This window comes from Crocodylus porosus, unplaced genomic scaffold (assembly GCF_001723895.1).
Source record: "Crocodylus porosus isolate Cpor-Errol unplaced genomic scaffold, CroPor_comp1, whole genome shotgun sequence".
Classification (NCBI taxonomy): domain Eukaryota; kingdom Metazoa; phylum Chordata; order Crocodylia; family Crocodylidae; genus Crocodylus; species Crocodylus porosus.
The window spans coordinates 80,551,625-80,567,567 of record NW_017728949.1 but is presented as its reverse complement, the minus strand read 5'-3'; the positions used below and the strand labels follow the sequence as shown (position 1 = coordinate 80,567,567).

Here is a 15,943-nt window from a genome sequence, read left to right as displayed (position 1 = left end):
CCTGCGTCTAAGGATTTTGTGACCTGGTCATAGAAGGCTACCAGTTTGGTCTGACAGGGCTTGCCTCTAATGAACCCATGTTGGTTGCCCCTAAGCATAATCTCCTCTGCTGGCCCCTCGTGGACAGGATGGGGAAAAGGGAGGGAGCCTTACTGGCCCACTGGGGAGGGGGCGGTTATGGGGCAGAAGGATAAAAATAGCCCAGTGCCAGAGGGGCAGGTATGAAAAGTGTAGCCCTGAAACTGGGGTTAGTGTCTGGGTTTTCTCATCCTGGGGCTGCACAGATAAATGTACGGAAGTTCCATGCACTGGTCTAACCTAGATCAATTAAGTTTGAGCGTACATCAATCCAGGTCTATCTTAGATCAGGTTCCACCATTTTTAGAGTCATCTGTGTACAGAGAACTTCTGTACTGTTGTGGCTTTAGATTGATTTCTGAACACTGAGACCAGGTCTAAGTATAAGGTCTGCAGGGGGAGAACTAAGTTAGATCAGGTGGCCATTTTTAATCCAATCTAGCCTCCCCCAAACCTTCCCAAATATCTGCACTTAGCCAAAGAGTCAAATCCTGGCCCTATTGAAGTTGAGTAGAATTTATGAATGCTTTGTTATAATTATATCCTTTTAATTAATTCTCAGTTTCAGTTGTGTCATACTTCTAAAGGGGGACCACTCTAATTAAAGCGTGGCAGCATCTCGTGTATCAGCATCCTTGCACTTAAAAATACCAGTGGGGCACTTGAATTAAAGCTCATTCAATGCAAGAAGCAGCTGGAGTGCAGCAATTGCCATGCTCCAGCAGACTCAATCGAGTCTGATCCAAGGTGCTAGAATTCCAGCATGTCAGAGCAGCCTGCACACTTGTGTATAGGAACCCACCAATTTTGGTTTTAAAGTGCCTAAGGTGCCTATAATTTGGAGTTAAAACAGCTTGTTAATGATCATGAATGTTCATTTACTTTAACACTCAATGGAAGTGAACTTCACACACACACCCACCCACATCCCTGTACAGTTGTTATTGACACTTTAAAGTGAAAACACCCATGGCAAAACAAGCTCAGGAAAATCTGGTCAAAAATGTGAGCTTCAGAGATCATGGTATTAAAATGTTACCAAAAAGTGTAAACTTATTTCTTATGGAAATAGTAATAGCGTTTGCTTGACACAATGTTAATGTTTTATGGGTAGTAAAGGGATATACTGAATTTTATTTTGCACATTCCTTTGCTTTGTAAAGATTAAAATGTATCAGTTGATATTAAAAGTCATTTTTCACATCTTCCCTAATCATTTATTTATCAAAGGTTTAATTTTCCAATGTTCTCATATTTCAAAAGGTCATTTACTAAATAAATGCATTTCATTCAAAGAGATGTTGTTATTGTTGTGAAGAAAAACCTGTTACAGACAGAAATTAAGCCACTTTGCTTCAGGATATTAAATTCCTTTGAGACCTTGCCTTTCATATGTAAAACAGAATCAAAATTGCAGTTATAACTTTCATATTCATGACGGCATACACATTTGGAAGCTTCCATTGGGTTTTCAATGCTGCATTCTTTGACACCTCATTTATGTCAGCTGACATTCCTACTGTTTCTATAAAAGTGTGTGTGTGTGTGTGTGTGTATAGAAAAACCAATGTAATACCTCAAAAATATTGCCTGAAAAACTCCGAAAACAGTGATAACATATCTCATGCAGTTAAAAAGGAGCCCTGAAAGCACTACATTCAGCCATCCCTAACTTTATTAAAAATTTAAGTTAATTCATAAATTGCATTTTATCTATAACAAATGTCCCCTATCTGCAAGGCACAAACTATTACAGTATAACTGTGTTTGTTGTCAGAAAATGAAGTAAAACGGCAATTACCCTAAAAGACATTTCAAGATTCTCTCCACCCCAGATATCCATTCCTGCATCGTAAGTTCCTATCTCTTCAAAGTAGTTTCTGTCAATAGAAAATAGGCCACCAGCCATAGTAGGGGTCCTAGTTGAAAACAAACAGAAAAAAAAGAAAGAAAGAAAGAAAAAGAAGAAAAGAAAGAAAAAGAAAAATACCTTTTGAAAGATACTGTGGTATTTAATAAGTGATACTACAGCATACATCTCCCCAGACATTTTGAATATAAAAAGATACTCTACGTACAATAACTAAAACACACAAAATAAATAATAACACGGTTTAGAATTTTACAGCTCTACTCCCTCACTCCCATTATATGCCACACTGCAGTTCTGATTTAGGCAAAACTCCTACAGAAGCCGGTGGGACTTAGTATGGACTGCAGAATTACATCCCGTATGTAAAACTTGTATTAAAATAGATGTATAAGTGTATCATATGGTTAAGTGGATACCATATTGGCCTTTTGCATCTGCATAGTAGTTTAAATCCAATCTGAAATGCATAATGAAGAGAGTTGAATTCCTTTAGCTCTGCCCTTACAGAGATTAACTGTTCATAAAATTACCAGGCATAATCTCTCTTAACAGGATTATAAAACTTTACAACAGGCAAATCCAGTCAGAGTGCAAGTTCCCTATGAGTCAGGCTGTCCTATTTTCCTACAACTATTTATTATACTTTTTAACTGCAGTAAACATCAAATAGTTATTTAATATAACATAAACACATCTTACAGTAACAGTACTGCATTTGAGATTCACAGGCACTCAGCTATGAGCTTTTTTTGCATAAAAATAAGGACAGACATGATTGTATAAACATAAAGCGATGGGGTACGTATAATGCTTGAAGCCTAAAGACTGAGACACATCTAAGGGTAGAAATTCTATGAATTGATTTAGGACACAGCCTGCTCCTGAAAACCTGGATCTACAAACTGCAGTCATAATCACTACAGCTGTGTGAAGCTTTGGTTGCTGATTTAACTCGGCAGAGATTTCCGCCCGATTCGGCTTTAAATGTTTCTTCTACATACCTCAAGGTACCAGGCAGTTCACAAATGCTGCGATGATGAGGCAGATGGAACATCCCACAGGAGTGCAGGGGGAGGGAGGGGACTCCCCAGCATGCTCAGCGGGTGACCCAGAAGTGAACTAGAAACACTTCCAGTCCACTTCTGGGTCATCCGTGGAGCACACAGGGGACCCTCCCCACGTGCCCTGGCTCAGCGACTGGTGCCTCCTGGGTGTGTGTGTGGGGGCCTACGGTCCCCCTGTGGCTGATTGCTAAGCCAAGGGGGAGGTGCGTGGGGGTGGTTCCCCATATGCTTGGCAGTGGGCCCGGAAGTACTTCTGGCCCACTTCTGGGTCCACCACCAAGCATGTGGGGAGGCCCCCCCATGCTCCTGTGGGACGCTCCATCCACTCCACCATTGCAGCATTCACAAGCCATGCCTGGTACCTCAAGGTATGTAGAAAAAGCATTTAAACCTGTGTCTATGGCCAAATTGCTGATTCTCTGAATTAGCACTGAATCTTCAGATTCAGCCGAATCAAATTGGGACAGTGATCTGAATCAACTAATCGAATCACTGTTCCCGATTCGGGCTGAATCTGAATCAAATATGGCCCATGTCACACAGCCCTATCTATTCACAAGTGTTTTCAGAGTAGGCCTCTTAGGCTGTTTAATTCGTCCTGCAGAATAATTACCCTCCACCACATTTTAAGTGATTCGTAAATTAATCAGAACAGGATTATGGCCTGCCATTATAGTATATTAGGTAACAAGAAAGTCCAGGGTGGAAATTACTACTCTGTCTTGGCTTCCTGTAGGTTGCATTACACCATGGGAGAGTACCCATCGATGTGGATACATAGCTCACTGTTGTGTAGGTGGATGGGCAACAGTGAGAGGAATAGCAGGCTGTCTTAAAGTTGATCTTACCCTGCAGTACATTAGCTAGCACATGTTTATACACACATACAAACACACAAATCACTACTGAATATACCCAACTCTGCAACTGAATACTTCACAATAATTAACTTATTTATTTAATGAATTTTGTTCTAATTTGTGTATTGCTTATGAAAGTCATGAATACTTTGATATTCAATGTTAAAATTTTGTACTTTGTTCCTTACTTGCCATTGGTCAGTTAAGTCATTGGCTTCTGTTCCCTGAATGAATGAGAAGTGAAAACACTTGCAAGTATGAATTTAAAATTCAGTTTTTATGAGTCCTCATGAACACAGCACTGCTGTGGGTTTTATGCATGCACTAATAATTGGATTGCTAGAACATTAGAAAACAAACCAAAAAAACATTCACAAAGCTCAAGAGAATTAATTCAAAGATATAAGGAAAATATTTAATTTCCCATCATTCCGCTTTACTTACATGCATTTATAAACACAAATACTTGTAAAACAGGCATGTGTGTGGCAAACTAAGGACCTGTTCACTATTGGCTTAGCACCAGCTCAGCTCCAGTATTGTTTAATAATGGGGGTACTAGATGACAATAACCAGCTATTTATTACTGCCTTCCTGACAAAGAAAGGTGGCTGCTGTGTAAATCATCACTCTGGCCATTGTTAAAGCTATACCGCTACAACTTTTCCCAGAAATCTGTAGATTAGAGATTCTCAAGCATCTTGAGATACTTCTAAGCGTGATGCAGAGGACCACATAATATTAGCACTGTTAGGTGTGCAAACACCCACACATTATTCTCAAGATAAATCCTAAGTTTTCAAATAGGAATTCAGTGTCAAAAACATTCTAACTTGTGGTCTTTCTAAGTTCTTTGCAATGGAAGAATGTCTCTATTATTTTTCTGTAGTCAAAAAATGAGTGAACACAAAGAGCTGGCATTTGCCATGGGTGCCTCGAGTCTAACAAGGAATGCCATGAGCCTAAACAGGGTTAAGAACCACTCCTATAGCTACAATGACATATATATTATGCAAGTGTATGTATTGTACAAATGTGTCTGTAGGGTGTCTGCCCACATGTGCACAAGCATGTATGTATGTATGTACACATTCTGCATAAAATAACTACATTATAAAAATGTGTGTGCATATATGTATTGTGTTACATACAGAGTATCCATAACTTACAACAACATTAAACATAGTAATGCCATTAAAAACTAAAACTTAGTAACATATTTAACAAATGGAAGCGTTTGCCCTGTGACATAATATTTTCTTCTTCTACCAGGGTTTACTATCAAAATTTCTAATAAGAAAGTAAATCAGTGAATAGCAACCAAGTAACACTAGATCAATGAATTTACCTACACTTCATTTCTGTTTTGTCTCCTATACTCTAAGCATTATAAGCTCAGATAATTAACTGTCTGTCATGTGGACACAGCTAAACCTTCCTAGGTCTCAAAGCTGCTTTACTGCCCTCAATCTTGCTAGATTTCTGCCATGAGCAATATCACTGACCCCTGGAGCTATAATGAGGAACAGTAATAAAGTTGAACAGATGGTAATGATTTTGTGGCTACAGCCTTCTACCTGACTGAGGCATTCAGCTATATGATATTTCAAAAGGTAACTATCATCAAGCACAGGAAAAATAAAAATTGCTGCAATTGTTATGCATTTTTCCACATACTTGTATTGCATCAGACAGCAACGTATTCAATATAACAGATTGAAGTGGCATTTATATTAATAGGTAATGAGAAATATCTGTAAAATACAGCTATGTGAAATCTCTACAATGAAACAAAGCCATATATTGCTTATTAGGTCTCCCTGCATATAGTTTCATAGTTTCTAAGTCGGAAGGACCTGAGTAGATCATCTAGTCCAACCCCCTGCCATGGCAGGAAAGAGTACTGGGGTCAAATGACCCCAGCAAGATGTGCATCTAACCTCCTCTTAAAGACCCCCAGGGTGGGAGCCTGCACCACTTCTCTTGGAAGTTGGTTCCAGATGCTAGCCACCCTGACAGTGAAGTAGCGCCTCCTGATGTCTAGCCTAAATCTACCCTCTGCCAGCTTGTGGCCGTTATTCCTGGTCACTCCTGGCAGTGCTCAGGGGAACAGGGACTTCCCCATATCTGAACATGGACTTGATTCATCAAAGTGTTCATCAAGATTTACAAATATTTTTAGTAAAACTCTGTCCCACATTACATGAACAAACACAAACCAATTTCTGAGTCTTATTCTGCAAACATTGTGTGTGAGTAGTCCCATTGATTTCTCATATGTACAGCTCCATGTCTGCACTAGTTGCAATATTAGACCCTGTGGTTTTGCACTGAAATTATGTGAAGTATTCATTTTCTTTTTCATTTGCTTTTTTTTCCAGGAAAGACTGAATGATAAACCAAGATATTCTTGCCTGATTCAACAGCCTTTTGCTTTGAAGCATAAGTTTCTGTCATAGCAGGGTACTTTACTAGGGTCATGAATCCCCCTAGGGCAATCTCATCTCCCCCACCTCCGCCCCCCGGGGATGGAATAAACTGAAGACGCTCCCTCCAAGAGCAAAAACTTACCCAAAGAAATGCCAGCGGCACGATCCAGGAAATCCCTGGCACCGCACCTGCTGCACTTCATCAGCTCATGCTGGATTTGGGTTGGCTGGTGCACCGCTGAACGCGGCATAAAGACGGCATAAAGATGTGCCCCATGCTGGCTGAGGAAGAGGGAGCACAAGCCAGGGAGCATGGCTGAAGGACAGCCAGCCCTGACTGGAACGTGCCCTGGAAGAAGCAAAAAGGGAAGAACAGTGTTTTGCTCTTCTAACTTGAGGCTTGGAGGAGCTTTGCCATTGTGGGACCAGAGGCATAACACCAGGGAATTGCTGGCTTGGAGCGGGAGTGTCGAGAGATGACAAATGCTTCACTAGATGAATCAAGACAACAAACTATGAGTCCATTCCCACAGGTGTAGGGTGCGTCACCAATGGGGCAAAGTGATGCCTGACAAGGAAAAGTAAGAATTTAATGGACTAACCCTGATGGGCATAATGGTGAGAGCCCACTGAACTGTTTTAAAGTGGGCTACCAATTTTTGAGAAAAAAGACCACTTGTGAGGATGGAGCCATCTAACTATCTGATGGCACTTGACCCGATCGGACTATAAGATTGGGTGCAAGGGGAGGCAGAGCCCTGGGGAACAATGTGATGCTTGCAGGTGCAGGTGAATACCATCAAAGTCCTCCCTTCTTATCTAAAGATCAAAATGTGGTGGGCAAGATAGAGGATGTACCCTGCTAATATGACCTAGTCAGGTCAAGCTGTCAGGCCCAATAAGCTGATGCTTGGAAAATCAGACCCCTAAGCCTCAGCAGCACTCTCAGACAAGGCTGCCTAAAGTTTCCTTTGAATTTTGATGGAGTTGCATATCTAACATAAAGAGTGCTTCCTTACATTTTTAGAAACTGAAATTACTAAATACCATACAATTCTACCATAAAATATATTTTCATCAATAGTAAAAGTTTTTAAATAAATAAAACATAAGAGCCAAAACCATTATCTACTATAAAAATTGTTCAAGTGCCACATAAACAAAGAACACTGCAGATGTCATTGTAAAAACAACTAAAATACTCATAAGAGAAAGTAAGGGTTCCTTCGTTGTTGAAATTTGTTACTAGCATATGACTCCTAGTGATTTTTTGTGTGATGAATCTTAGATACTAAAGACTAAGGTAGTTTGGGGGGGGGGGTTCTAGTTTTGTTTTGGAGCTGAGTATTTTTTATTTCTGCAACTTTTGCCAACATATTAGGCAAAATTTTCATCTCAGGTTCAGTCTCTTTACTTCCGTCTCTTGTTTGAGGACTCTCAAAGCCTACTATCTTGTTACAAGGGAATTGCCATAGGACAGGAACTGCTGAAGGCTGTTGCAGGACTGCTTTCAAATAAGCCCCTCACAAGATAAGGCACTGAACTGTGGGACGCTCTGGGAATGAACAGTACAGGCAGGTGCTGAAGAAATCCCAGGCATTACTTTGGCCAATAATGTACTTAAACATAATTTAAGACAGCCCCTACGGCTCTCCAGTATAATTGAGAGGAATGTCCAGGGCAGCACCTTCAGGTGTTTCTTGAATGCGGCAGGGCAGGGTGGAGGATGAAGGCAGAGCCACAAATATAGTCAGCTAGTCACCAACTGCAGCGGTGGCTGACTGTACTGCTGGCATTGGCACCATGCAAGCCAGCGCTGCCCTCCTGTGCCTCTGCTCTCCAGTTTTTCTGAGAGCTTCCTCAAACCCTAAGACAGCTTGAAATTTGTATAGCACAGAGATGGTATAATGCTCAATACACTTTTCTCCAGCCTGTAATTTCTATACTTTTATTTAAGTGCAGTTCCAAGCATTCTACTTCTGACAATGAGGGGCTACATATTTTTATACTCTGATAAAATATTTGAAACATATTCAAGCAATGAAAAAATGCCTTGAGTGGACAAGAACAGTTTTATGGTCCTGAGAATTATAAATAAGACATAAAGCCCTGTGCTCCTAGGTTATGAATTCAGTTGTAGCCCTGGTCAGCATGATCAATAGTTTATTACATCCATTGGCTGTTTAGGTTCAGAGTGTATAAAATTTGGGTTAATGGTCTAAGCCCACTTACTAGCAAGTCCACAAAACAAGAAATGATGGCTTGCATTAATTAGCATCTGTCTGACAGATTCACAATAGCCTAATAAATAAATAAATACAAATTAAAAATATATATCACCCTTTCTTCTTTTAGATGTGGTCCCTCTAGAACAGAAGCTAGGGTTTAATGAGACAAAGTGTGAAATACACTATAATGTGCAAGAAGCTAACATACAGAAAACCAGAAGCAGTTCCAATTACTATTTTGACATCACAAAAATGGAAGCACATGGCAAGCAATAATAGGCATCTTAAATCAGAAATAAAACATGGCAAAATACTGCACACTGATAGATTGATACTGAATGCTGGTGACATTACTTTAGAATAAATATATTATGAATATATTCTGGAAGAAATACGTTATTTATATGAATTCCTACTAGTACCATAGTTCAGTTAGTTGCTAGGTCTGGAGCCTGGAGCAGGGGTGGGCAAAATACAGCTCGCAGGTGGACTTTTGCCTGAGGCAGGTTCCTTGGTTCCTCCTGACCCAGGTGCCATCTGGCCCAAGGGGCATCCCACCACCTCCTGGGCATTCAGTGGGGTTGGGGTGGCTCCTTAGCTGGATTCTAGACAGACCAAACAGCATTTGCTCCTTCTGGCTGTTGCCACTGCTGGCCCCAGCCCCATGGTACTAGTATGGACCTGTGTACACAGCACACCCCACACCCTCTCTAGACTCTGCCTGGAAGAGAGAACCAGCCAGAACCCATGACCACAGGCCCGACTCTAGCCCACCTCATGCCTGCTTTGGACTGCTTACCCATTTTGAGTAGCAGCAGCAGCGGTAACAGCTGGGCAGAAGCTGCTGCTCGTCATGGGGGAAAATTGTCCCTCCCTTTCACTGCTGCCGGACCTGCAATGCCACCACTGTCCTGGCTGGGCAGTCTGGTGGAGGTGGTGACAGTGGTGTATAGAAGCTGCAGGGCAGCTTGGGCATGGGCTCCAGGCGGCTGCAGCAAGAAGGACCTGGCAGCAGTGAGGGGGAGGGGTCACTTTTCCCCCACACAAAGCAACAGCTTTTGCCTGGCTGCTGCTGCTGCTTAGCATGGGCAAACAGTCTGGAGTAGGTGCAGGGTGGGCTAGGGTTGGGGCTGTGCATGCAGATTTCAGCTGGTCCACTTTGGCTGGAGCAAATCTGGAGTAGATGTGGGGAGGGACAAGGTCAGGGCTGAGGCTATGCACTGTTGGCAGCATCAGGGAGGATCCGCAGGAAGCATAGGCTCCAGGTTGTTGTGAGGGTGTGGGGGGTGCTGACTGGCCCCCAGCAGCTACCCAGAACTGCCTATTTGGCCCGTGGGCCCAAATAATTGCCCGCCCCTGGCCTAGAGGTATGATCTTTATTTACTGTATACATTTAATCCCTTTTTAAATTTTTTCACAGGAGTTTATATAGGAACAAGATATTTAGGAAGAAAACAAAAGTTCCAAAATAGAAGAAAGCTAAAGCTTCTAGAACATCTAAATAAATATTACTATAGAGTGTTTTAAATTTTCAATAGTGAAGGACAAACATGGCAGTATCCAGCAGAGGCACAGCACAAAAAAATTGATATATTTTATACTGTGGATATCAAACAACAAAATGTTTTTAAACTGCTTTGGGCACAGACAGTATTCTGTTTTTTTAGGCACGCCGATATGTTGGCAAACTGACTGAAGTAGGAATGAATTTACTCAAAGATATACAGGAGGTTCTTCAGTATATAAAAAGTTTGCAAGACTGTGATGGACTACAAGTTTTATTGTGATGTTTCTCTGTTCAGGTTGTTATATTATTGTGTGACTCAGTTTATCTCAACAGCCTGTGTACAGAGAATGGACAGTTAAGTGGCAGGTCTGAGTAAGTGCACGACAAGATAAGATGGACTTTTAGCATCAAGAAATATCGATAAAGGTGAGATGACACCATACCCAGGGGGAAATGAACATGACAATAGAGCAGACTGGGGAAAGCAGAACAATGGCCAGAACAGTCTGGAGACTGAAACAAGTTGAGGAGCCTTGGGGAACTGGAAAGGGAGCAGCTGAGTATTGCTGGGGGTGCTTAGGGCTGTGCAGCCTGGATCAGGGTCAGAGGGACTGCTTAACTCCTTCAAAGGGGGCAGAGAACCTTTTACAGAATCAAAGGCCGCCCAGCTAATATCTTTACTGAGGAGATGGTCTACTGTGATGCTTGGAACGTTGTGTTCCTGTGAGTCCCCCCGCAACAAGTCCCTCTCTCAGGAGCAGAGCTAGATACTAGGTCTTTGAGTGTGGCCACAAAGAACCACAAGGATGAGCAACCAAAAGACCAGGATACCTAGAGTTGGAAGGGTGCCTGGGCTCTTCGCCTCTCTAGAAGCCACCCCTGTTAGACCAGGCAAGGTGATGGTGGTCATGCACAAGCATTCCCCAAGAGGCCACTCCTTGACAAAGACTATTTAAAAAATAAGAAAAATATTAAGGATGGAACCTTGTAGTTGATTTGTTTCACTTTTCCCTAATACGTTTATTACTTAGAGAATGTATATCCCTGACAAGTTTATTACCCTTTTCAACTCATCAATCCTAGTTTCAGTCACACTGACTTTTCTTCCTCTCACTCTCCTGTTCCTTTTACTACTGAATAAAATCAATGAAAGAAAAGATAATAAACACAAGACAAATTCAAGTCACATTTTTAGGAACTTTAGAAAAATGTCAGATTCATTTCTGTTCAAATTCTGGTTGAATGCTGAAATCTGGTTCTAGATTTCATATGTGCCTAATAAGCACATCTACATGAGACGTTTACTGTGGAGCTGACTAATTAGCTCCACAATAAATGTCTCATTATCTACACGTGCACCCCTATCACAGCACAGGAAATTAATAAACTCCACAGTAGGGTAGTACTTGTATTTACAAATACTAACCTGCTGCAGAGGTTTTTTTTCATGCACACTGGTGTACATGGAGACACTAACCCAGGTGGATGGGGCACAAGGATACTTCAGTGCAGGGGCTGCCTGCTGGCTAGTAGGGCTGTGACTAACTTCGGTAGTCAATTCAATTCGGAGAAGATTCGGCCCCCTTTGTCAAGCTGAGGAAGCATCTGCAGTCAGTGTGTGTGCTCTTCCTGGATGGAATGAATAGTAAAGAAGCCAGAGACTGGTCTGCATGCAAGAAAGCCAGTCAGTGAAAATGTAAATTGAAGTGTCAGGGGGTGAGAGACAGGCTGGAAGGGAGTGGGGAAGGGGGATGCAACAGGTAAAAGTGGGGAGGTACCTCGGGAGTCAGATGTTAGGCAGGTTACAGTGTGTCAAATCCAATGTCTATACTGAGTCCATGAGTTTTTGTTTATAGGATGTTGATGAAGTGAAGGTCGTAGGCTCATCTGTGAAAAGTGTTTTGTAAATTCCATTTGAGAATCAGGGCTGAGAGATTGGTGAGAGAGTGGTTTGCTTGTGAGAAGTGTGCCCCCACTGGGTGTTTTTGTCTTTAATAGATGTCTGGTGTGTATTCATCCTGGTGCGCAGTTATTGCTTGGTCTCTCCTATGTATTTTCCATCAGGGCATTTGGTGCACTGGATGAGCTACGTTACATTTCTGCAGGTGCAGCTGTAAGATATAGGAATGCTGATGGTTCTGCTGTGGGGTGTAGTAATTTTGGGGGTACTGGAGATATGTTGACAGGTTTTGCATTTCTTGTCATGGCATGGTCTGGATCCATTCGGTGTGTTTTGGGCTGTAGGACGTTTCCTTTTGCTGATTCGGTTACCGAGGCTTGGTGCTTGTTTGAATTTACAAAACAGATGTTGTAGACAAGCCTACAAACTTTACTTCATAAGTCTACTGGATACAAAAACTCATGGACTCAGTATAAACATTGGATTTATGATGCCTACTATAATCTGCCTGACATCTGACTCCCAGGTTCCTCTCCACTTTTACCTGCTACATCCCTCCCAACCTGTCTCTCACCCCATAACACCTCCATTTATATTTTCACTGAATGGCTTTCTTGCCTGCATACTAGCCTCCAGCTTCTTTACTATTCATTCCATCCAGGAACAGCACACACACCAACTCTAGATGCTTCCTCAGCCTGACAAAGAGTTTTTAAACCCGAAAGCTTGCTAACATACATTTCTCAAACCATTCAGTTGGTCTACTAAAAGATATCACATCTACTCAAAAAGCCTTGTCTGCCTGTTCCTTAGACCAACACAGCTACAACCAAAAACCCAGTCAACACACACAAGTGACACAAGTTTTGCTTTCAACAGTCTGAGGTACACTTTCACAGAAGCCCCTGCACTTATCTCCTTGAAACCTGGCATACTTCAGGACCTCAAAAGGGGCTACCATCCCTGCTGTTTTCATCCTGCTCTGCCTTAACACACAAACATGACATGAGTTTTGCTTTCAACAGTTTGAGGGGCACTTTCACAGAAACCCCGGCACCTATCTCTTTGAATCCTGGCAGGCTTCATGACCTCAGAAGGGGCTGCTGTTTTAATCCAAATTTGCAAACAAATGACAAAACTATAGGTATTTTAGTGATTCCCCATTATAGTTTATGGCCAAATTGCCAAATCTCCAAATCTGATTCGGCCGAATCAAACTGGGGCAGTGAATCGAATCACCAAATCAAATCACTGTCCCTCCAAATCAGCTGAATCTGAATTTAATATTTGCTGCTTCACACAGGCCTACTGGCTTTTCCCACACTGAAACACCGCTGTGCCCCAGCTAGCCCCTCTGCAGCACATTAAGCTTAGCTGAAGCAGCCCCAGACTTGCAGGCTTACTTCTAGGTTCCCGTTCCAGCCACAGCTGCTCCAACCAGACTCCATGTGCTATGCATGAACAAACTCCAAATCTGATTGCTCCAGAGTTAATAGGTCCCAGGCACACGTTCAAATGGTATGCCTGGGAACAAAAAACTCCAAAGCAAAAGCTCTGGGTGTAGATGCACCCATTATCATCCACATTGGTTTATCTGTACTTAACACAAACCTGTAATTCCACCCTGACATCCTAACTGAAGGAGTTATAGAGAAAATATAGGAGTCATGCACAGAAAGGTAGCAAAATCCAAGGTTTTGTGTTCAGAAAAATGGGTAAATTGAGCCAGATGCTATTTTATGATGTGTTGTGAGCTTGGGAAGGTCACGTATCCAGATTGGAGACATTATCCACCTTCATAAAATGCTGAGAGTTAAAGATACTATTTAAAAGAAAAGTGTTGTTGGAGGGGCTCAGATACCATTGTGACATGTGAATTTATAAAAATCTAAAGAGAGAGAAAGACTACCTCCCTGGGGAAGAAGAAAGATGACATGATTGTACCTAGGAAAGGAAGTAAAAATAATAAGGGATCAAAATGATAGGGTCAAATTTGTGAAGAACGAGAACAGGACTTTATATTTATATATATAAATTAAGACAGGATATTTCAAGTGTGCTATAACTGCACGTTGAATCTTTGTTTGTAATATACTACCCAACACTTTTTATACAGAATTAGAGCTTTTATTAGGTCTCTTTTCTTTTATTCAGCTCACTTCAGAAATGATAAGGAAACTATTAGATCTGCTTTTTACAGAAATACATTGTAGTATGAAAGTTATCTTTACAACTGTATAAGATGACAATTACTTGGAGACTTCACCACAGAAAATGAATAAATTAAACTTTCCCTATAAATTCGAGAAACCAACAAAAGAAGATACTTCTGCTGCTTTAACTCCCTAATCATTTCACAAAATTAAATGATAAGGAAGCCAGCTTCTTTTAATCACTTGGGCAAACAAACCAAATAAACTGGCTCTTATTTCTACTAGAAAAGAAAAAGAACCAAATAAATTTTATTGGAAAAGCAGCCTTTTTTTGTTTTTTTTGACTTTTCATTAAAAGTAATGGACAGCACATATAAAGCATATGATGACTGAATTCTGCAGCAACTGTTCCCTTCATGAGTGAACTGAGTGATTTCTCATGAGTGAATTCTGCAGATCTTTTCTTACTAAATACAATAATGGTCATTACAAACCAATTTGTATCCTGTATGTCTTACCTTAAATATAAAAGGAAAAGGTAGCCATGTTGCAATTAACTTAAAGTGGATACTAAATGCTTTGTGTAAAATCTCTCTCACAAGTACACCCAAACAACTCCACTGACTTTCAACGTAATGAAAAGAAGAAGTTAGGTGCGATGATTATATTACATATACATAAGCAAAGCTGAAAGTCAATGGTCATTATCTAGAAACAGACTAGATCAAGATGTATGCATACATGCAGACATACTCCAAAATCCAGGTGAGGTTGAAATATTTCTTATAGAAAGGGGAAAGCAAGAACTAGAAATTTCTTGCTCATGTTTCCTTTTTTTTTTTCTGGATCCCCAAATGTGTTTGGATATCAGATAGATATGGGTGCCAACCCATTTTAAGTGTGGCTAGAATTTTACATGCTCTTCATTTGTTTGAGAACTTGCTACCACATCTTTCCCTGTGAACAAAGGAGCCCTTTCAAATGGGAAATGTTTTAAAGGGCAGTACCTGGTATATTCTGGCTGTTATATATGAAGGAGCTGAGAAGATTCAAATGCAGAAACCCACCTCCAACTTTAACACTAGAGGAAGGAGCGTTAAAGTTGGAGGGAGTTTGCTGCATTGGAATCACTCTCAGTTCCTTCACTAATAACCATTAGTAAATGTTAGGTGATGCCCTTTTAAATATCCCCCTACCAAAAGGGCTCCAAATGTTACTGGGTCCACACCTTTTGACACCAGCACTCAATTACTGCAATGAAGTCTGATGCTATTGCTTAAAACCACTCCAAACAGCAGATAGCCCTGAATGCAGCAGATCGCTTATTAAATACTGTTTCCTGCAGGAAACTAATTATACTCAGTACTTGCTTTAGATGCCATCTGATTTCCAAATGAAACTTCAGGTGCTGGTTTTGAGGTAGGAAAGAAGGACAGGATGAGGAGGATAAGCATTCCAAGAAAGACTACCTTTCTGTTCTGAGAGAAAGACCTGTGATATCAAGGCAGCTATCCTCATCTGAGGTGTCTGAATTAAACATTGTTAGCTTGAATGCAAGTAATTAATGGGAAGATGTCCTTTGCTGCTATCACTCACTTTCCTTGGTCCACTAGAGCCCAGATCAAGTGAGCATCGGAGTAAGCTACAAAAGTCAACTTGTTTTCCCATGGCAGGGAGAACAGGAGAATGGGACACAAAATATGGAAAGTTTTGCTTTGAAAGGGAGATTTTAATTTCCCTGTCAAATTAGAAATTCAACTGGATGTGAAATTTTGTACAAGTATTCAAGCATGCACACACACGGTAGTGATAACCATGCGATACACTGTCCTGATTGTGCATCTGACTGCT

At 41.2% G+C, this 15,943-nt stretch overlaps 1 protein-coding gene across 1 annotated transcript in view; it reads right to left on the bottom strand.

Annotated features, from left to right (window-relative positions):
* GALNT13 (polypeptide N-acetylgalactosaminyltransferase 13) overlaps positions 1–15,943 on the bottom strand; it is a 176,964-nt gene that overhangs the window by 148,723 nt on the left and 12,298 nt on the right. Inside the window, exon 6 of the mRNA XM_019553614.1 lies at positions 1,880–1,997. Within this exon, the coding sequence (XP_019409159.1) occupies positions 1,880–1,997 (118 nt within the window). The remainder of the gene's footprint in view (positions 1–1,879; positions 1,998–15,943) is intronic.